General features: G+C 39.6%; 2 protein-coding genes across 5 annotated transcripts in view; both read right to left on the bottom strand.

Moving 5' to 3' along the window:
• The window catches only part of CLOCK (clock circadian regulator), a 61,390-nt gene extending 48,428 nt beyond the window's left edge, over positions 1–12,962 (bottom strand). Inside the window, exons 1-3 of one of the 4 annotated variants that reach the window (XM_084286241.1) lie at positions 12,833–12,962; positions 3,426–3,528; positions 765–852 (exon numbers count right to left, since the gene is read on the bottom strand). The gene's annotated coding sequence lies outside the window, so the exon portion shown is untranslated. Of the gene's footprint in view, positions 1–764; positions 853–3,425; positions 3,529–12,832 lie in introns of those variants that run through there. The other 3 variants (XM_084286242.1, XM_084286244.1, XM_084286243.1) reach the window with 3 other exon arrangements.
• A 2,972-nt stretch (positions 12,963–15,934) lies between these two features.
• PDCL2 (phosducin like 2) lies at positions 15,935–22,091 on the bottom strand (the record flags this gene model as incomplete). The annotated part of the gene is made up of 6 exons (XM_084286520.1): positions 15,935–16,098; positions 16,443–16,651; positions 18,249–18,392; positions 20,263–20,353; positions 21,277–21,397; positions 22,086–22,091. 6 exons carry the CDS (start codon positions 22,089–22,091, stop codon positions 15,935–15,937), a joined length of 735 nt encoding a protein of 244 aa, XP_084142646.1.
• Positions 22,092–23,911: the final 1,820 nt, after the last annotated feature.

The following is a 23,911-nucleotide window of genomic DNA, read 5'->3' as shown; positions in this document are numbered from 1 at the left end:
CCTACCACCACTTCACCTTCATGCATCCTTTCTTCACTTTCATCTTTTATGCCCCTTTCCTTTAAATATTTTACTCCTTTTCTTGTTTCCCAACTATTTCTTTCAGATTTTTTGTCTCACTATTTCCTCCTATTACCCGTACTACTAAATAGAGCAAGTGCAAACTTAAGATTTGACATCTCCAAACTTTCAGACAGAGTTGGCAGTATTGTTTTTCATTTTGCAATTCATGAAGTTTAGACTATGACAGGCCCTGTAAGCACTACCACTGTCATTCAACTTGTCCAAACTCAATTTAAAAGGGCTAAAGATGAACTTGTGCTTGCTTCCATCATACAAACACATCCCAAAGTCCAGAGGCAAATAACTACATAAATTGAGAAAGAAAACAGATTAATGATACAGGAATATTTGTTTAGCATGAGGCTGAAATTAGTCTGGTTCCGAACATCATCAGAGAACAGCCATAGGAACACCACGGCAAATACACTACGGAAAACTAATCAAGAAACTGATGTTATAAAAGAACTTTATTACAAATATATTTGGCATATACACAGCCAAAAAGAAAATCCAGGAATATATTGCATAATCTGCCTTCCTTTTTCTGAGCTATGTCATTTGTTTATCTAATAATTTAATCTTCTAGATTTTAGGTTAAATGACAGAGCATATGTTAGCATTGCAAGTTATAAACGGGATTTGGTCTCACACAATTAACTCATTCATTGCTCAAAATAACCAAAACATTCACAGAGACTCACCTAGTTTCACTGATGTTGAATATACAGCATCCAAATAACTTTCCAGAAGATTTTTGCAAATGAAAGAACGGGCTTCACACTGCATTTGCTGAAATTTACATGAAAAGGAAATGAGCTCTCTTTCAAGCAGTGCCTACAAAAAAAACACCTAACATATACAAACTTTCTCACATACAAAAAACTGAAGATTTTTTTTAAATGATCAGCATTATATGTATTTTAGAAGCTACCTTCTGCATGGGTCTGGGATTCAGAGCAAAGAACAGAGTTTGCAAGTACCTCTGTTTTTAACAACAAAAAAAATCAGTTAATGCTAATTTTCATCAACGGTAGATACAACTATCCCATTGAGATTTTAAGCCCTATTAAGCAGACATGAAACTTTAATGTGAATTAAATATTACATTCTTCATCTATAAAAATCTCAGAAGTAATCATCCCATTTATTCCTATAATGGACAGAAATTCTGTCATCCTGTAACTCATGAACACTAGACATTTTGGGGTCACTTCACAAAAATCCAAAATATTTGAGAAATGCTCAGCACAGTCCTATAACAAACAGAAGGAACAACAGGAAACATTAGGACCATCCTCCACAAAATACATTCTAATTTCAGCAAAAGAAAGTGGGACTATAAGCCTCCTGCTTGTCTTGTACGTTCCGCTTCATAATTTAAACCTTTAGACAAACTCGCTCTCCTCATACCTCTCTACCTGACCCAAGGCACAGATTTGCTTTGGTCAGCAGCTCCACTTCTCTGTTTGATTAATTTAAGTCAATTCTCTGATCCAAATGTAAAACTGGGATAAACTCTTAGCTCGTTCAGAAGCAATACTTTTTTTTCCTTAAATCTGTTAGGAACCAAGAAACCATTTTCAGACTTTTACCTCTTTATAACCTACAAATTTTTATTTTTATTTAACAAGTTGCAATTTTTCTTCACTGTTATAGGCAGAGCAGCCCCAGTAATTATGACCAAGATAACTAACTGCCCTACAATACATCTCCCATCTCCTATGGGTTGGCTCTGATTATGCCACCACTCCTCCTTATCGTACCTATTGGGAGCTGCAGGCAGACGTTAAGGAAGAGCCCAGAAGAAAGCCTCCTTACTCAGTGTTTGTGCCTGACATAACAACAGAGAGCAGCAAATTAGGCCTCTTTACCTCTCTCTGTCCAGCTAGAACATGCTCTGGTACCTCTGCCTGGTTATAACTAAAAGGATTTGGAACATACCTACCTCATCTGATTTGGACAGATGAAACAGATTTAGGCAAGTCACTGAGCTGGTACAGACCTATTTTTCAGAAATCTAAATGGCACAAAACAAATAGCCTGATACTGCAGCATAACAGTTCTAGTTTTCTCCTAAAAACTCAACTTCTCTCTAAAAACCTCAGCGTATGTAGGTCCTGTATCTTTCCTGTGGTAAGATTAACATCGCAGCTTGAGTCAAGAAAACACTAATCCTCCCCCTTGCTCCATCTCATTCTCAGACACAGGCTGACTTTTGGTGAAGGCTGAATTGAGGCAAACACAACGCACAGAATTACTGCTCACTAATTTAAGTCTTGCTAAATTACAAGCAAACAAAAGCAAGGTCTTAGAAGGCGTCAAGCGTCATTAACTACATGCACTGCTGCCTACAACCCCATTCACTTTCCTTCATGCACCATCAACCATTTCCAATGAACGACAAACTGCTAGGAATATAAGGAGGGAGTCTGCCAGCAAGACAAAATTATTCAATTTGAGAAAGATCAGCAAGAAGTCTGATACATCTAAATAGGTCTCTTTTTTTGTTTCCTTTTTTTTTTTTTTTTATTTATAGGGCCACCTGGGAAAAAAAATTAACAGTAATACCCAGTTACAAAGAAAAAGCACGTAAACACATGCATGAAGGCTACTGGGCCCAAGGCTGTGATCATCATAAAACATCAAATTAAAAACCCTTTGTTGCTCAGAAGAGGAAACTCAGACAATCTGCCCTGTCTCTTGTGTGCCTCTTTGCATGCCCATGGACATACAAAGCAATCAGTAAGCTTACTGCACGGTAAAATATGAAGAAATCTTGCACCACTAGCCCATCTTCAGAAAGACAGTACACACCATTGTATCAAGGAAGTGAGGGGTGCAACCCTTTCACAACCAAGATGACACCCGAGCAGAGAGATTGCTTCTTGAACCTACTAAGACGCATTGTTTTCCTTTCTATACATTCTCATATTAATGGGGTATTAAGTCCATCACCAATTTGGCAAGAGCTCTGCAAAAGAAGACCCCAACAAGCTGCAAGCACAGCAACACAAATGCTCATTGACTGCAACATATCCCTGGGAGAGACATTAACTCAGGCTCCTGAAACAGCAGAGCCACATTAGTGTATGGCATTGCTAAGGACGGTGCCATCATGGGTTGTTTTGTTGTTTTTTTTTTCCTTCTGGTTTCCACAGCAGCTCAGGTATAATTGTTTTATTCCAAGCTCCAGCGTACAGGATGGAAGCTTATTAAAAGCTTATTTGAAGTCTATTCTTGCCCCACACAAAATTAATTTTAATCTCAAATTGAAGTGGAATGTCTACCTTGCCTGAGGTTGAAAAGAGATGCTTCTGTTTAAAGCATTACTGTTCTCACAGCAATAAAATCTACATACTTACTTAAATTACCTAGAAATCCATTGTGTCTTGAAGAGTGGGTGGATAGCATTAGTAGTCCAAATGCGATGTCATCTGAGCAAAAGAGTTTTTTTGGCACAGTCTTCTGAAAAACAACAACAAAAAAAACATAGTTCTATAAAGATGAATCTATTCAAAACAACTTTGAGAGATGAGCCCTTGATTGCTTCCCCGTTTCCTCTCCTTACATATTATTCCTACCCTAGAGCATCCACAACTTCACACCCCAACTCCTTTACTCCACATAAAGGAGGAAGGAGAACTTCAGAGGTACATACCACCTTCTACCTAGTCCAAATCTGCAAGACAAATGCAATGGCTTAAAGGTGACACTGCAGTTACAGTTCTAACGTTGCCTACCAAGCATTAACATAGTTTTTACTCTATATTGCTTTGCAGAGGAGATTTGCTTCCAGAACATCAATAATACACCAGACAAATTTCTGGAAAGAAAATACATCCATACAATCTTAACCCTGTGTATTATGGTTCAAACAGGACACGTGATCCACCTCAGAACATAATTTACACCTCTCAGAGAACATGGCATAAAACAGCATGGGAAAGGCTCAAGCATCTTCCCCTTACTGATGACAAACTTGAATTTCAGCAAGCTCTCCTAAGCAGAAGCTAACCACACACCAATGTTTTTATACACAAAGACTTCATTCCACAAAAACAACTCCCCACTTAATGCAGATCGCAGTGCTATGTACTGCTATATATACACTCCAAATGTATATTTTATTGGACATTTCTAATGTGGGAAGAAGAAGAAAGGCAGGCCATTATCATGGAATGGTTTGGGTTGAAAGGGACCTTAAAGATCACCAAGTCCAAGGCCAGGCTGCTCAGAGCCCCATCCCACCTGGCCTTGAACATTTATCTACTGATCTACTGTTCTATACATTCATTCTATGTATTTCTGTACGTTTCGTTCTAAAATGGAATATGCTCATGTTAGAAATCAATGAACTGAATTAAATCCCAGTATAACACATAGCTAAGGAAGGACAAACTATGCTCTATGGGGCAAGAAAAGTGTCTAGGTGACATTTTAAGCACATTCTACACAAGTTTATGAGAGACTATTTTTTATTTCTTATGTCAGCAACACAAACAAGATTAAATTAACTCCTTTTCCAAATTATTTTAGTTCAGCTGGCACTACCTTTACGTGGAAAATTAGATTTATGGTTGGTTTGCATGGAGTTATTTTAATGGGAAAAAAAATTTAGGTCCTTTTTGACTTCGATAAAGCAGTAGTGCCTCAATCAGCTTTGGTATTAGATGCTTCTATAACCCCACCTCAACAACACAAACTCATATAAAAGTCCTCCAGTTTATACAAAGCCAGATGGTGACAAAGCAACCCCAATACCCGAGACTGAGTTTTTAGGCAGGGTTCCTGTTGTTTTGTCTCTCGTTTTAAAAGCAACCTAAACTGACAGCTAAATTTCGGGGTGGGCTGGGGGCTAATGGAGTCTTACTGCTAGAATTTGTGTCTTGGCTTTCCTGCCAAGGCAATCAAACCAGCACATTCTCCAACCTTTTTCCTGTCTCCTCTCTACTTTTTCCCAGAAAAGCCAAACCCACCAACATAATTTCTAAATTTCTACATATTTTTTTCCTGTCCTGTTTCCTACCACCTTCTAGTTCCTCTTCATCTTGCTTCTACCCACTCTCCTGATTTTATTACACTCTGCAAATCCTGCACTACAACACGTGTTCCATCTTTTCCTTCAAATCCTCTATTTGGATTTGCTTTATGCTGTCTTTTGTTTCTAAATTCTCAACTTCTTCCTTGCTGATCTACCTTATTCTGTTCTTAGAAATTACAACTTGTTTAATTCTCTGACTCACATTCATTTGAATCCTTGTCCCCCTTTCTGAGGTCATTTTCCTCATTTTCTATGTCAGTGAAATTTAGATCACAAGCTCTTCAAGGCTGGAACTGTATCTTATTATCTGTGAAACATCATGCAAAGCTGTAGTGCAGCACAAAATGTTTAATGCTTCTGGGCTGGAAAAAAAAAATACAGTCTGAAGGCTGGTATTTTAACAACACAACTATTTTCACCTGAAATTTATCATCTATTGTAGTTAGGTCAGAAAACTTATTTTAAGCAAAATTACTGAGATGCTAATGAATTATCATTGAAACTAGCACACTAGTTCCAAACCGTACTTTCACCTCCAACCACACAACTGCTAGTAGCTGCTCGATTACATTTAATAAGTGTTGCTGCTGTGGATGGCAAGAAAAACTTTATTAAACCACATTACCACGTTAAAATTGACAGCGAGGAAAGTGTGTGTGTGTGTGTGGGGGGGGAGAATCTACATTCCTATTCTGACAGTTCTTGGAAGCTGTGATTCATGCTGCTACTTGCTTTTCTACTCGCAGTCAGAGGAAAATCCGGTTTCCTTTAGAATATTTGTTGTTACTACAAAAACTGCTTTAAAATAAGCACAAGTCAAAGCCACACAACTACGCCGCAATCCATTATGTTATTTTAAAACCAACACGTTGTAAGAGTTGACACTTCTGAATTAACATTTCTAAAGACTGTACGATTTGTAAACACTAAATGTGTTACTGAAGGCTTGGAAAGTATGTCTGACATCACTGAGCAGGGAATGGTCTAGAAATTAATAGGAGCACGCTAATAAGGTTTTCTTCACTTTCACCATTACAAAGTCTATCAGCAGTTTCTCTAAACCTACCAGCAGGGCAGACTCCACTGAGACCAGACAGAATCTTGCAAGTTGAATATTATGCTATAAACTTCGGTCCGACAATCACCACAAATAATAGGTAAGGCAGAAGAACTAGAAATGTGATTCTAGAGGGAAGTCCAGCTCCCCTTGCTTTTCAACTGGCAACTCCGTGTTACAAGACAGAGGAGCAGGCTTGCAGGAAATCCAGCCTGGCAGGTACTTGCTTTTATTCTTACATTGAGAAAAACATCTTATCTTTGGCTACTAATGAATATATTTCATACAGCAACTGGAATAAACAGAAATCTTTAGACAGCACCCTGTCAGTTTTATACCTCCGCTACCAAAAGCACTCATTTTCCATGGCCGGTCAAATACTTTCAGACGGAAAAGTCCCATTTCTCAAACTCAAATTACACTTTCTTTTGCTCTTTCCTACTGAAAGCAAGGTCTAAGTTTTAGCCTTTTCCAAGAAATATGCCAAAAACATATTTTTTCCCCCAAAAAACATCGTGAGAATGTGAATTTAATCATGACTTTGAGCTATTCTCTTTATTTCAGAAGGATTTATTTCACATACTAATTGAAAATAAAAACCAGGCAACCCTACAGTCATCAAAACACAGCATTACCTAATTCTGATCAGTAATGCGTTGGTTAACAGTCAAAAAACCCTTTCCCAATTCCTCACTAAGCAAGTGCTTCAGTGGATGGCAAGGCACAGTTCTTAGAGCTGTACCTTTTATCTACTCTTCTCTCCCACTCTGTAACAAGCCCGCTTACCTACAAGCACCTCCTGTTCTGTCCAGCAAAGACCCTGCTCAGGCTGAAAAGCAGGTCAGCGCCAAACTTGCATTGCAGACTGTCTCTCTCAAGAAAGGGGACTGCGGGTTTCTCCCTGTCCAGTTTGCCTATCTTCCCCAAACTGTAGGAACAAGACAGTCTCTGAGATTGCTGTCCTTCCTACAAACACAGTTGAAATTGGTCTGTGACTTCAAAAGCTGTTGGCGAAGACATAGGGAAAGAATGAGAAAAAGGGGAAATGGCATAAATCACTTTCCTTAGGAAATCAGGCTAAAAAACCCTGCAGCTTTTAATGGAGAAATGTTCTTGCTTGCTTTCTGAGCCAAGGGAAATAAGCAGATTTTGGCAAAACATTTCCTGATTTCTGTGACTTCTCACTTCTTCACATTTCAGTTTCAAATACACTTTCAGGGGACTGAGGGCTAGACAAGCTGCTCCACGTGCCAAGATTTTTCCCCCTAACATACCCTGAAGCTTTTGGATGACCAATGAAAACTAAAATAGTCTCAGGCCTTTGGCATTCCCCTGACAAGACCCACGTGAAGAACCCTGAACCTCCTACCTGCCTGCTCCAGCTGGGGCTCAACCTCTCAGTATTACCAAGCACCTTCCTGCCAGCAGCCACCCAACCACGGGAATATTGTTCTGTCAGCACAGCTTTTCCGGGGTGCACGTGAATAACAACAACTCACAAGAGAAACACCATTCTCTGACTACTTCACTGCACCAGTGAAACATCACCAAAAACATCAAATGCTTTTAAATGCCAGAAAGACGTTTACTAAATCATTACAAACTTTTATCATGCTGGATGCAATTCACAAAATGTAAAAATGATAACTTGTGCTTTATTTACCACTGCAGCCTTAGAATTGGAAATGTGAAATTAGCTGCACTCATACACTCATTTACTTCAAAGTGTTCTTTATTTTTTATTATTCATCTCAGTATCTCATACATCCTCCAAGATCATTATTTAATATGTAAAAATGCATGTTTCTCATGGTTTTTTTTGTGTTTTTTTTTTTTTTTCTTTTTTTAAATGTCTATTTCAGGAAATGATCATTCCTCTTTCTTCCAATGGCCACTTGTTGCAGGACTGTCTCTCATACATTCACAAACACTTATAAGTAGCAGGTCAGCAGTTAATGGGATGCCTACAGGATCTGAGATCAGCCTTCTGCAAGCACCTGAGATACATTCACATGCTGAGGGAGCTGCAAGCTAAAAGCTCTCATAGATTTTATCTCCAAGATAAGCAGCACTATGTTGTTAACAATAGTGCACCCTACTCTAAAGCATCTAAAATTCAGACCGTGCTGGATGATCAGCCTGTTCCCAGGTATCACACCTCTTCCAAACGCCCCAGAGCTCCACCAGTACCCTGTGATGAGTTCGTGCCTTCACCACCACGCGTCTCTGACGACCCAGGACACAGGCAAGGCGAGTACTCACAGCCCTGGGACACACACAGCTGAGCTTTTCCCATCAAAACACACTAGCAGGTGAAAAAAGACATGTTCTCATTTTGTCCACCAGACTGAGTTACAGCGCAGTGACCCCGAACAGAGATCTGACAGCTAGTCTTCGGAAGGGGTTCAGATCCTAACCCCTCTGCACGCACCACACTGCACTGGAAGCTGGACCAACTCCTAACCTCTCTTTTCAGCAGCATTCCTCGGAGCATGAGAGAAAAAAGAAAAGAAGTAAAAGCTTTGCTGGACAGAGCAGAACCAGCAGTGTGCATACCTCTAGGGAGAAGGGTACCCAAATCATGGAGATGAGTTCTGGCTTCAAATCCCTAATGGCATTAAAAATTTTAAGTGGAAAAAAAAGTGCATTGCTTCTGGAACAGGCCACAGCACAGCTGCCCATCTCCTTTTTCCCCATCTCCAAGAAAACAAGCGGCATAATATCCCTCTTTAGCCCAATTAAACTTTAATCACCTTGTACATGTTGAAAAGTGGATTTTTAGTGTCTGGGTGCTGTTTTTGTTGGGGGTGTTTTGCGTGTTGTTGTTTTTTTGTTTGTTTGAGGTTGGTTGGAGTTCCTCTTGTGTTTTTTTTCCAGGAGGCAGACATCAAAAACCCTCTCTTCCTCCTCCCTGCTTTGTGCTCCTGAACAAAAGGGAGAGTCACCACCTTGGTCCCAGTCCAATCCCATAGGTGTGCCTGAGGTATGGTTTCAACATGCCTTTGGACAAGTGAATGCCTAATTTACAGATTGCTTAATTTATGAATGCTAAACAGATTTACATGCCAAGATGCTCGGTTTGACAAGACTGTGAAGGATCTCAGCGAGAATAAAACTTCAAGGTGCTTGGAAAACTTTACTCAACAGAGACCTGTAAAATATAGCCAACATACAGCTACGATTCTAGTTTGGACTGGATATCCAGAATCCATCTACATCACAACTTTGACTCCTCTGTATACTGGATGGATCTGGCCATGTACCAAAATCACATGCATCACAGGTACCTGCAAATATCCCTTTTACGGGACTCTAGAAGGACCTCTACAGAACAAGGCCAGGTATAGTTATTTTAAAAGCCGCTTAAAATAGATCTTACTCCAGGAACGGTTTCATTCTGTTTTAACATAGGGGTGTTATTCTAATCCCATTTGTTCTGTGGTTGCAGGCTGCCATAAGTAGTAAAATGACTTCAGCTTCAGAACTGAAGCTTTCTCACATATTTTGAGATTATTAAAGACCGTTAAAAGGACAAAGCATTTATGCAGCCTCTTTTACACCTAATTTAGCTATGCTTTTATGTTGAAGCTGAGGAATGCCCAAAGTATCTGCTAATTTTCATAAGATTCATTCTCTAAACGCAACTCTTTACCACTCTTGAATCTTAAGGGCATATCTACTTTTTATGGATCTATATTTAATAAAATATTAATACTACCGGAGAGGATTTTATGATATACTCAGCGTTGTTCCTCTGAACATGACAGCAAAATAAGGAAACTAATTCAGTGATGTTAATGACAAAATGTAACAATTGGAAAGAGTCCAAAGCGTGCAAACGACTAAACTGAGGCAAGAATCTAAGCACAGATGAAGCCTTGCCGCTTCCACATAATATGAAATATATGGGAACTGCAGAGCACGGAAACTTTTTAAATATATGATTATGTATTCCAAAAGCGGCTATAATTAAGAATTTATATTATACCCAAAAAGTACGGTGAGAGAATATTAAGGCTATAAAATTAAACACTCAGGCATGAGGCATGCCAAAACTAAAGCGGCCTTTGCATTACAAAGAAATTTTGTGGCAGCAGTAGGGGTTGAGAATTCAATCCTTCAGGGCAGCACCCAGCTGTATGAACCTTAAGTCTCCTTCCTCTGCCACAATTTTGCATTGTACACCTTTAACTTCTGCAACAAATGAAGGGGGGAACGTCCCGGTTTCCAGTTCCCACAGAACTCCATTCACTGAGCTAACAAGATGAGCATCTTCCCAGTGGACATAGCTGTATTTCCCTGTGCCAGTTCACTGACATCTTCCCCTTCAGGCTCCTCAATGTGACCAAAGGTGCCCTTTTTACACCTCTTTCTATCTTGAAACACTACCAAATTCAGCATAACAATGCTACTGCCAATAATTCTGGACCAGCAGCAGCAGAGAGGCAGCTGAATGGTCTGGCTGCCGTTTGGCTGCAGTCTCTCTGAGCCATCTTTTCCCCTGCAGAGACAAAGGCACCTTAGAAGAGCTCCTGCTCTCCCAGCACTCTGGCAACTCACTCCTGTTCCTGTGCCACCTAACAGCTAACAGCTCCTAACAGGGTCACCCAGCTCAATTAACAAAGAACGGATAAAAACACTGCAAAATAAGTAAGGAGAGGTAAGAAGGGCAGGAACCACTACTGTCTTTGCTACCCAGCTACCTACTCGTACCATCTAACCAAGGAAACACTTCTAGACCTGCTTTATAACATGGCCTTCGCAATTTCTAGTGTTCGTACAGAAATGAGTACTTTAAAAAGACTGAAATGCAAAAATGCATTCTTCTTTACTTTTTACCTCTTCAAACATCTACCAGTCTTCTACTCAAGAAAAACTAACTCATTGCAATGTGCCGAAAATGAAGACACCTTAGCTATGACCCCACTTCTTCATACATACATGGTGTGGTTTGCACTAAAAACATACTAGGATACTGATTTTATAGTCTAAGAGAGGGAATATCCCTATTCTTCAAATTACAAAATTACACAGAGGCTATAAGGCTCCAGACAGCAAGCCATGCATCTCTCCCCAAAAGGGTGCATAGCTAAAGAGGCTGTTTTGAAACACATGAAATTACACCGCGGGGGAAACTGTTGTTTACCAAAAAGTTCAAAGCCTTTCAAGTTGATACAATCATTTCATATAAGGAACACGCTGGGGCGCAGGGGGTAATTGATATCTCCATTGCTAATATGCATCTTCAACTTTTTGTCTAGAAAACAGCAAAAGTTTGGACTTCTTGGAAGCAACAATTTCCCTGAGAAGACCAAGCTATGAAGATTTAGATGAAATTCTATACTAATAAGATAATTAGCCAACACTACTACAAATTAAAAGCAATTACCACTCAGTTTTTAAACTGTTGAGTATAAAAAGTGGAAAACAGGGGGTTTACAGGCTCCTTTAGGCATTCATAAAAAAAACTACTCATAGCTTTCCTCACATCCTTTTATTTTACCTATATTTGTTAAACTTTTTAATGTAAGAACACGAAACAGAAGAAACGAACAAAAAAAAAAAAAAGACACACCTGAAAGAGATCCTAAACTATTGTATCAACTTGGGGGTTATTTTTTTTGCCATTAGGACCATTCTTAGAAAGAGGTAACTCTTACCCCAACAACAGAAGCCTTATCCCTTAAAGGTACTAGCACCCAGGTCCACACAAAAAAACACAAACATTTAGTATTTGGTATATCTGAAAACAAAGTCTTCAATGATTTTGAGAAAGTATCTTAAATGGAGATATATATATATATACATATATATATATATATATATGAAAATTGGTAGCTTCTTCAAAAACAAATAAATTGCAAAGCATCTTGTCCCGTTGAATAAAATCCCTCTATTGTAACAACCAGATATTGTCTAAAATAGCAGCCTCCAAACCCTAAATATTCATAGACGTTATCAATTTTGTTCCTGTGTGACTGAAGAGAGCGGCACAGCTGCTCACACTGCACTTTGCCAGGACTACCAGAGTCGAGGTGCGGTTCCCAAGCATTTCTTTCACCAGCGTGTTTGCTTAAACAATCCCTCTTGCCTTCTGGCACACCTGTCACGCAGAGCAATGATCCAGGTTAAATATAACCCCATATTAAAAAAAAAAAAAAAAAAAAAAGTAGTTAATTTTAACCTGGATCACTTCCCCAACCTAGTTACGGGACATGGTTCCACGAACCGCTGTGCTGGCACAGCTGAGGGGGGGGGGGGGGGGTTGCAGCAACGAGGTGAGCTCAGGGAGCACCGGGCCTGCCCCAGCCAGCGGTGCCCCCTGAAGCAGCCCTGTCACGGCGCCCACCGGCCAGCCCCTCACTGCCGGGGGCTGCGCCCTGCCGCTTCACCTCGCGGCTGGACCTGCCCCTCGCCTCGCCTGCTCCCCTCAGCCGGGCTGTTTTATGCGCCAACAGCCGGGTTTTGAGGGCGTGAGGGCGAACAGGGCCGGTGAGGGGCGGACAAGGCCGTTTCCCTCAGCTCGCACCTGAGGCGCGGGCCCCGCCGCCCCCTGAGGCCCGCTGGGGGCGCCGTGACGGGAGCAAAGTGGGTCACCGGGCCTAGCGCTGCCCCCCGCGCCGCGCCGCACCCGGGGCCGCCCTGACGGCCCCTGACGGCCCCTCACCTACCGGGCTGCCGCTCCTCTCCCTCCTCTTCCTCCTCCTTCCTCCTCCCTTCTTTCTCCTCCTCCTCCTCCTCCTCCACCCGCCGCAGCCGCCGGGCCCGCCACTGCCCTCACTGCGCCTGCGCCGCCGCGCACCGCCAGCCGCAGCGCTCCCCCCCGCCTCACGGCCCGCCGCCTGCGCATGCGCAGAGGGAGGAGGGAGGGAGGGGGGGGGGGAGAGGGTGTGGGGAACGGGGATCCCGCGCAGGCCCGCTGGGAGGGGAGGGGGGAGCGGAGCGCGGCGCGCAGGCGCGGTGCGAGCCGCGGGGCCCTGACCTGGGCTCACCTCGCCCTGGCTCACCTCAGGGAGGGGAAAATGGCGGGCGGGCGGTGAGGGAGGGGGCACGGCCCGGCGGGAACACCTGGTGGAAGATACACACAGGAAAATAGAGTGCAGGAGGGTCTGATAATAAAATTTGGCATCCCTGTCTTTGTGTATGTGTGTGTTTTAAAAACGTATAAAAGCTACAAGATGCGGCTGTCTTACAGACTTCGCAGGCTAAGTTGTGAAACACCATCCAGCCAATAAATGCAAACAGTGCCACAGTTAATCAAACAGATAACTAGCTGATACTACACAGGCTTTACGTATAGCTGTACCATGTTCCAGGCGGTATCCCATACTGCCTGCTGTGGGACTGCAAGATGCTTAAAATGTGCAGTGGTTATTCTAGCATAAACCTGTTCTGCATGCATAACTAACTGCCTTCTGTAAAATAAAACACTGCTTAGTGGCAGAAGTATGTAGCTATTCCCATTTTTCTCAGTTCCAAGGATGTTTATTTTTCAATTGATCTTCCAGTGATACACCTAACATTATAATTACTAATATGTATCTATAGAAGTATAACTTGTGTTTGTGTCTGGAATGATGTAAGAACTCGATTTGGCTGCAAAAATCTCCTAGATCTTCCTTTATGGGTTACTTTTCAGGTAGCTCAGTTTCCCAGTTTGATTCACCTTGTGACCATACACAAAGGTAGTGTGGGGACACGAACCTTTTTTTTTTTTTAGCCGTAATGCTGCCAAGGAACTAACTGTGAGCCAGATTTTTTCTGACAGAAAAACTGTGAAAAGCATTAGTAAAAAACAAACAAACAAACAAACAAACAAACAAAAACACTTGGGTTTTGATATTTATTGATATATAGTACCCTATTTCTAGCCTTCAGTTGAGGAATATTGATACAAGCAAAGCTAATCATATAATTACTTAGGGAAAGGAGTAATGCTCCTATGATGAAACGCGGTAATGATAACACAGCAGGGATGGAAACTCAAAGGAGAAAATGTAGAAACATCTTCAACAAAAATACATAATTGCTGGGAATGGAATGTGGCCAAGAAACCCAGAGGCTAAAATTAGCATCAAGCTGTATGTATAAAATTTGCCACAGGATCTTTAGTCACCAGTAGTAATTCTTCAGACAAACACAGCAGAGATACGATAGCGTTATCTCCTGACTCAAAGTATACCTTGTGTGTATGGGAGAGCAACACCAGCCTTCTGCAGTGCTGCAGTACCAAATTGCTCTTGGAAGCTTGCAAATCCCTTACCTTTTGGGATCTGTCAAGATCAAAGCAGGCAACACACCTGGGCAGTTCACACACACTTGTGTTTGTGCCAAGGTTATAGCCTAACTGAGGCAATGTTTTTTAATGCATCTTCTCTTTTTAAAGTACTTTAGGGACTTCTGAAAGAACAGGACAGAAAGCTTAGAAATGGAATAGTAGTTTGGTGAAATTATTTCCTTGTAGTAATCCTGTGTTCTTGAATCTTACTGTCAACGTGAGTTCCCTCCAATGGTTCCTTGGGGGGCAACGTAATGTTCAGACATTGCCAAACTATAAGCAGTGAGTATTGGGCTTGTGCTCCTGTAACTCACTGCAGCTGCAATGGCAGGAAGGAGGTTTGCTGCAAAGAGCAAGTGGGTGGTAGTGCCCCTTTCACAGAAACACTGGTATTCACCTGAAGCAATGGGGAAGTCATATCCCAAGTCACTGCTGACCTATTTACATTTAAAACTCATACTAGTTAGCCTTCTAATTTTAAGTGGCAGATGAGCTATTAACTCTGAAGTACATCCACCAGTTCTCTTTGAATCCACAAAATAAAAGCTTCTAGTATAGCTGTCTGTCAGTACATATCTACTTTATACTCATGGTTAAAAAATAAATAAACAAGCTAATGTTCATTTTCTTGTTTTCCTTAGATATCTAAGTGCCAAGTGTTAAGTGAACCATTTCTGTTTTGTTTCTGCATCCTGATGCAGTAAACCATGTCAAGTGTGTATAATCTTCATCAGCACTTTAAAACTTTTTTACATATTAATTTTTTTTTAGTCAAGTCACTGGAAAAATAACATAAATACTATGCAATTTGATTCACTACTCATAATGAATAAAAATGCTGAATCAGGAGTGTGATCTCTTCATTCACTTGTGTAGTTTTGTTGGGCTTATATACACATGGACTCTAAACTGTTTTGCTAGGGATGTACTTATTTTTGTTGGGAAGGAACAACTGATCCAGCCACCAGCATTAGAAACGAGTGGGGAGATTATCCTTGACACTGGAGAAAATGCATGTATACATGTCGAACAAGCAAAAGTATTAATCAATAGATTCAGGGCTAAATCCTGTTTTCATATCACTGTACACATTCTTTTCAGGTCAGCTTTCCAATGGCAGGAACTGAAAAATTTCTTAGAGCAGAGTCCTGCTACGCTCATTTCACTGAGAATTACAGGTGTGAAACTTGCTGGATAAAATAAGAAATAAAGTATGGATCACAGCTCCCCAGCTAATACCTCCCCTTCCTTTTCCATTTAAGCAGGTTGTATAAAAAGAAGAATCCAGGTTCTCTTGTCAATATGAGCCATTTCTGTGTTTCCAGAGGATAAGTAGGGCTTATGTTTACTACATTAGTTTTTTTTCTAAAGATCACAAATATACACAAGTGGAAGAAACGCTCTCTTTTATTGTTTCAGGTTTACTAGAGGAATTTAAAAGATGTATTTGAGCTAGTTTAAGTTGGAACAGATTATCCACATTAAAGATTTCTCCTCAGGTAATATGTGGTTTCAGCACATCGCTGCTTTTTGTATTGGTGTTTTCATGAGCAGAAGTATTTTGCTTTGGTAATGTCATCATATTTATAGTTTCCTTTTTGGGGTTTTCTTCTAAGTCAGTTTCAATTGCTCCAACCTCTGCTAGTTTCCATTCAAGTTCTGTAATAACAAATGACAATTTATGCTGATAATTGCTATAAATTCTCAGTTAAGAAAAACAGAATTTTTATTAAATATGAAGATCCATCTCAACAAGAAAAACAGAGCCTTGGACAACCCTGCTTTATCCCAGTTAAACATCTAAACTGAAACTGCAAAATATCTTTGCTTACTATATATTCTTATCACTGTAGCATAACACAAGTCATTCTTTGATTTTTGTCTTTTTTTTCTACAAAATTATTTAAAACTCTCTTATCTTTAAGCAGCGATTTTTAGATCTTATGATTACAAACAGCATAAACTTTTCTATAAAGTGAATTATTCAAAAGCATTTATCTTACCTTCCACTTTAAGATATATCCCCCCACATTCAGCTACTCCTATGAATCTGCCTTTTATTTCACCTGATTTATATATGAGTATTGTGGGTAAACATGTGTCATGGTAGTCCTCGATGCAGCTGTTCACAATGGCTTTGACAAACTTGGCTTCTGGAAACTTTCTGGCTAGCTGGCTGAGATGTTCATTAACTAGTAAACACATTGGGATGCTAGGAAAGGAGAAGAGAGTATGATCATACTTCTAGTGTACATGACTTGAAGAACTAATGTTATTTAAAATGGAGCCTTTGAAGAATAAATGTACCTCTCCATTTATTCTGTTTCTACTTTAATTTGTAATGAATTTTGCACCACAGATTTTATGTAGCTTCTTCTAAGATCATTTGATTTAAAGAACTGTCCAAATAAAAACTGTCAATGCATATAATAGGCACAGTTTATGAAGCATGTCATTAAAGCGACCAGATGACTCAAGCAAGCATTGTACCTCAATTCTGTTATCTAAGATTTTAAAACTCATTTTGTCCATTTATTGTAGAGTTTAAAAGAGACTTTAGATCTCATTTCACTTGAATTTATTTGAATAGGTGTTGATTTTAACACTGAATTACCTCTTCATTCTTTTAGTAAATCTAAATAGTGTCAGGGAAATTTTTCTATAGTCGTATTACCACCATAGGCCTGTTCGTTACATTCGTAGCTAGTATTTGCAGTGCAATCACCATATAAGCCTCTGTAAAAACAACAAAATTCGTGGTTTGTTCCCCTCTTGTCCGTTAACCTTTGCGACGTTCAGATTTTTGTTGAGACTGAAGTTCAAGAGGATTTAACCTCTAAACTGTCAGAGAGCTCCACCAGCACCCTCTGGTGGCCAAAAACAGGTGAGGTTACAGTTCTGGAACAGGATTTGTTTCCTCGCTCGCCATAAGAGACTTCAGAGATCTCGTATTCATTCCTAAGGAATTATGAGGTTTCTTACAGACTCGTATCTACATATTGATCAAGTACAGAATTGATTCTCCAGTAAACAAAAACAATGAAGAGGAAGAAAACTTGCTATTTTCTTTCAAGTCCATAAAGTTAAATTACTGTGATTTCAACAATTTCATTTGATTGACCTACTCCTTCCTCCTGGAAAAAAATGCTTGATTCCCGGCAATTGAAAAGAATCAAATAAACTTCCTCCTTAAATGCTTAAAAAGATGGAAAAGAAAGTCTGAATTTGAACAGCATGAAACATTCCATATTAATTCTGAGTGCTTTTAAGTGTTGCTAACATATGTGGGCTAATCATGGCAGTTTGACATTTCTGTTGGATTCTGCCACAACTCCCACTACCATTAGAGAACCAATATAGGTGAACCAATAAGCTAACAAACTCCCTTGGCAGCCCTTGATTTTCAGAGTTGAGACTTTCCCTGCTGGGCTTTTTACTTGTTAAAGGAGAAAAAAAAATCTGTTAAAGGACTCCTGTTGAGCAATGAGTCTTCAAAGGCACTTGTGTTCACCTAGACAGTCAACAACAGTTTCTCAGTGAAATTCAGAAATCTCAGTGAGATTCAGTACATGAGCACACAGCACAGAAGCATACACAGCAAAATAAATCTTTAATATAAAAGATCGAAGGCAAACTAATTAAAGTGAATTAACAAATCAAGAAGGTCCTGTGCTCTATGATTCCACTGCCTCCAAACAATTGCTGTTTCAATAGTCTATCATATTTCATTTTTCTTGGTATTGCTTTTTAATTACCAGCTGAATTCTCTGTTTTGAAGTACTTAATACCTTATACTAGAAAGTAATTACCTTGTCCGATAAAGATGAATTATGACCCAAACATCCTCAGGAGCATTTGTAACTTCCTTTACATATTGTTGTCCACTAATTTCTCTTAGCTCCCCATACTTTTGCCTCCTCTGAAGACATTTCCATTCTTGCAAGCGCTGCTGCCTAATTAAAAAACAATAATAAAAATAAGCACATTTGGAACATTTAAAATGCATCTTTTCATAATAACTTCTGCATTTCTCTCAATTCTAAAAAAGAATATGCTTTGAGATATACTCTAGCTCAAGGTCTTCTAGTATCATTTCAGAGTGAGAAAGGCTGCTATACTAATCTCTATTCAGTAAGAAAACATTAAAATACATCTTAGTTCTATGTTTATGTATCAGTATCAGATTTGGGAAACTTAAGTAAAAACACAAGTGTCTTGATCAAACTACACAAGTGTCTTGATCATTTAAGAGAAAGCAAGAAAATTTTACAAGGTACAAATCATTTTTATAATTCTGAGCATTAGTAGTTTGAGGAAGAACTACCAGTATTTAATGTGCTAATGTTATACAATTTAATATTAAAATCATTCATGAAATTTGGAATGTAAAACCAGTAGATGGCAGTCTTCATCTCAAAAATAATTGCAACATAGAAGCAGGCTGTCCAGGTGGCTTTTGAAGATCTCCAAGAAATGAGACTGTACAACATCTCTGGGCAACCTGTACCAGTGCCCAGACACCTTTGCAGTGAGTAAGTTTTTCCTGGTGTTTCGAGGGAACCCTCTGTGTTTCAGTTTGTGCCTGCTGCCTCTTGCCCTGGCACTAGTCACCACCGAAAACAGCTTGACTCCGCATTGTTTATATCTTCACTTCAGGTATTTATATACATTGATGAGCTCTCCCTTGAGCCTTCTCTTCTATACAAACTTCAAAAGAATATTTTCATGTAGTAAAAAATAGAGAGGCCATTAAAATTAATCTTCTGTAAGAGTCAAAACACAATAGTTATATATAAGGGGCTCACAGCTGACTTTAAACATCTTTTATTTTAAACACAAAGTTTATCAGCTATCAGCATTACAGCATATACAATGAAGCTCTAATTTCTAATTAACTTCATACTGCATTTTTATTTGAATATGTCTAGAAAGCATGCTATACCAGAAATGAGTGTTATCCAAAAGGCAGAGAAGTGTTACACTCATAATACTTGGATTAATTAGTTAATTTTCAATTATAAATACTGAGCAGTTTGAGTACAGCACTGAAATACAGCTTTGTTCTTTAATGGCATGCTGTCCTGAAGTAAAAGTCCTTTTATAGGTAGCATGCACTTCATCTGCAAAAACTCAGAATCTTTCACAAAGATGGGGCCATGTATGTTGAAACCATGTATGTCAGGACTTTGTTTTTCCCTTAATGTTCTTCTGTAATATAATATGTAAAGGATACCCATGACCAACTCTCCATTTTCCTCCCAGTTTGAAATCCACTGAAAATATTATACAGAAGATGTTACACAGAAAAAGAGGGAAAATGGGCTATAGAACTTCTCCTTTCTCCGAATATTTATCAGCACTGCTCTAACTCCTGTATCTTCAGAGTGGTAGGGTGAGGATCACAGTTTAACCAAACAGACACGTGTGTAAATTGTTGACTACACAACAATTCAAATATACAACACTTCTCTGCATATGGCAGCATGGTACAGCTGAACTGAGAATGTGTAACAGTGGCTTCCACTGTGGCCCCTTCTGTTTTCCTTTAAGTATGCAGCTTTGAGACTAAATTTAATATTTTAAAAGGGGAATAATTTGATTCTAACAAAACCTCAAAGCAAAGTATGGTGTGAACTGCCTCTCTTTGTCACTGGCTATTGGGAAGATGTAGGACAGTACCATCAGTGCTATCAGCAGAAGAGCAGGAGGTGAAAGGCAGAAGTTGTGTCAGCAGATGTTACTATTCAAAAGATTCTGAGTTTATGTTTCAGAATGTGCAATAGTGACACCGCTGTTAATTTGGCCAGGAATAGCTTACTATACCTGTACATTTCAACAGCCTTCCTATCAGCCTCATCAAAGTCATCTTCAGCTTCCTTTAATTCTTTAAGATTCATTCTTTCATATGGTTTCACTAGAAATAAGCAAACAAAATTAGTCACCTCTTGTTCTCTGGAGTGCCTGCACATGTTTTAAATGTATGAAAATTATTACACAGACATGGAACTAATGCAAGGAAAATACATACTGATTTCAGAAACCAGTCAACTTTGGGTAACTGGTAAGAGAGAGAATTAAAAAATGAATCTATTTAACCATACTTGGTTACTTAGATACTTGCTTGCTTAGTTACTTGCCATTACTGTTTCCATGGATCTAACTACACCTGCACTGGGTTCAAATTCCATCCTACGCCTGTTAGCTGTACCAGTTAGCCCAAAGTAATCTATAAGAGTCTGGATAACAGCAAAAGAATGGTCAAAGATCTAGGAAACTTGAGTTAAAACTAAGTCTTAAAAACCCAAAGTTGTTAGCAAAACCAAGGACCTGTTAGGTTTGGAACAACTCTTATGAAGGAAGGCTGAGATAGTTGGGTTTGTTCAACCTAAAGATGAAAAGGCTCCAAGGAGACCTTATGGAAGCCCTTCAGCATGTAACAGGGGATTATAATAAAGGTGGGGAAAGACTTTTTACCAGGGTCTGCAGTGACAAGACAAGGGTAAATGGTTTTAAACTAAAAGAGTGGTGATACAGATGAGAGGTTAGGAGGAAATTCTTCACCCAGAGGGTGGTGAGGTGCTGGCACAGGTTGCCCAGAGCTGTGGATGCCCTATCCCTGGAGGTGTTCAAGGCCAGGCTGGATAGGGTTTGGGGCAACCTGGTCTGTTGGGAGGTGTCCCTGCACATGGTGGGGGATTGGAACAGGATGGGCTTTAAGGTCCCTTCCAACCCAAACCATACTGTGATTCTAACAGTAATTAAAATGGTGCCATATGCAGCAGTTTGCAATGCTATCATCTTGTTGTACTAATGGCATATATTTTTTATTTTACTTGCCTTCTGCTTCCTTCTGCAAACGTAAAACCATTTCTTCAATTTCATCTTTCGGTTTTTCTTTTGGGGGAAGAATTCCAAATTTTCTCAATATCTCATTCCATTCAGTATCTTCATTTGGATCCTGTTTTGATATTATGGAACAAAACTAAATTGACAAATCAGTCTGGATCAATTGGATCAGGAATCCTCGGTCATGGTAAACATACCAAAAATAGGTGTCTCATAACACTTCAGCTCCAGTCTCAAGCAAGATCAGACCAGAAACTAGCAAACCTTCAACAATTCTTAACAAATTGAGTTAAGCCAATGTTCCAAAACTTGGCGTTAAGCTACTCATTCAAGTTTGCTGTAATAGGCACAGATTAAATAATGAAAATGTGTCAAAAACTTCCCAGGATATAAAGGTAAAAATGCAAAGGAGCCACGCAATGGCAAAAATGATCCAGGGTTAATTGGTCTCAGTGTGAAGCAGTATTACTCAACTAGCAGGCCACAATCCCAAGAAAATAAAATAAAGTCTCACAGTTCCCAATGATGATGTTGTTACCACTAGCTTTGACAGGAATGGTACGTGTAGCAAGTTTGGGAATGCACTAGCTGGACTTCAACAAAGCGCAGTCTTTTATTATTCTTAAAGGGCATTTTTGAGGGTTAATTCCTAACCACTGGAAACTCAGAGGTGCATCTGCACAAAGGAACTGCTCGCCCGGGACTTCTCCTGGCCCAACCGCTCACCACCCCTCAGCCTCCCCATTTCCCCTGCAGTCCCCAGCCCCAACCCTCTCATTGCTCTCGGTCACCGTGCCCACCTGCATGGCTCCCCCTGCTGCCCTGCCTCTCCTCCTGGAGGCCACTAGCTTGACCCATCGGCGGCTGTTGGGGCCAGGTTAGAACCACCACTGGTTCTAACAGCCACACCGGGCCACTTGGGCCTACATGGTGCCTACTGCTGGCTCGGTGCTGCCCACCATGACAGGCAGGACCTACAACCCATGAGGCAGCCTTCCCACCCCAGCTACCCCTCGTCCTTGTAGAAGAGATCTTGAAGCGCGGTTTAAAGATGACCCAGCTTCAATACATCTTCACAGCAGGCAGCTGGTACAAAGCTGGATCCTCAGTTCACAAAAGCTGTCCCAACTGCGCACCCATGCTTGCAAGCTCAAGGGCTGAGGTCACTTCAAACTGTGGCCAGCTGGTACTGTATTAAAAACAACAATCCATTTCTACACTGGATTATTAGTTACTGTCAATATAATTGTATCCTCAAATATTTCATCACAACTCTGGTGTGAAAGCAAACTCAGAACAAGAAGCTGGAAAGACTGTGAGGCTAACTTACTCTTCTGACTAGAACTTCTTTAAGACTACATCAGAGCCAGCTGAGTTTTCAGACAGATCTTAAATCTGGAAGAATGCAAGGAATGCAATTAAGTCTTCTGAATCAGAGGCATAGTGTATCAGTGTTTTTAATAGGTCAAAAAAAAAAAAAAAAAAAAAAAGGAAAAAACGTTTATTTTAGTTGAGTTAAAGTTGAGATATTTCTTCAAACCATACCATTTATTCAGCTACCTTTAGTTAAGAGAATAGAGATTCTCATTTTTTTTCAGCTAACTTCAGCACTATTACCTTTAAGACATGCTCTGATCTGCCAGATGCTTTTATCATCAGTGTTATTCAGTAGACCACCTGTAGACCACTTATCTTGGCTCTACAGGCTACCAGAAGTCCACTGGCAATCATGAAGGAAGTGCAGGGGCAGAGGACATCATCTAGAAAAGCAAACCACACTTTTTGTTTGGCTTTTATAGAAACCACTTATGAAAAGTTTCTATCTGCGTAGATTTTTTTTGCTGAATTTTTTTGTTTGTTTGTTTGTTTTTGAAGTGTAGCATTTTCTCCTAGATTTTCATTCTCTGCTCCCTCAATTTTGTTGTGATGTGGTATTATTTGCTGTTACAGCAGAGAAAAGTATAACACATGAACTACACTTACTGTAGTATTTTATCAAGTAGGTGAATGAAAGCTTGGCTTCAGTGTATGTCTTTTTTTGTATGACCAAGCTTACTCATATTAAGATAATGAAAGAATGTGTTTCCAATAAATGTGAGAACAATTATATGCAAATGTAACACTTTGGCTACATAAGTGTGCATAATTATAAAAAAAGGACCTCTCAAATACAACACAAGAGAATAAATTAATCTGTAATTCTAAAGACTACACAAGCCACTTGTAAAATATTCTGAAAAAAAGCAATAGTCTACAATGAAAACATTCTCATTAAAACAATTCTTTCAGGGCCTTTATTTATAAAGGCAAATAAACATACAAAGCAATGTTGTTAGAGGCAATGTCAGTTGCATGCATACATTGAGATATTTTACAGTTTCATTACACACAGTTATAAACATAACACTAAGAAACAAATAATTTTGATATGCTTTTAATGTAATCAAGGAAGTAAAGAAACATTTTAATTTTTTACTGAATCTAATGTAAGAACATTTACATTGTAGTGATTTTTAATTGTACATTAGTAAGGAACTATTTTTGTAAGGAAAACACCATGCCCAGGCATTCCTGCAGCATAAGTTCTAGGTCAGGAGTCTAAAATCCTGCAAAATAAGAAAAAGTT

Source organism: Netta rufina (assembly GCF_964035555.1).
Source record: "Netta rufina genome assembly, chromosome: 4".
Taxonomy (NCBI): Eukaryota; Metazoa; Chordata; class Aves; order Anseriformes; family Anatidae; genus Netta; species Netta rufina.
Note: the sequence above shows the minus strand (reverse complement) of the source record. Positions and strands in the feature narration are given on the sequence as shown.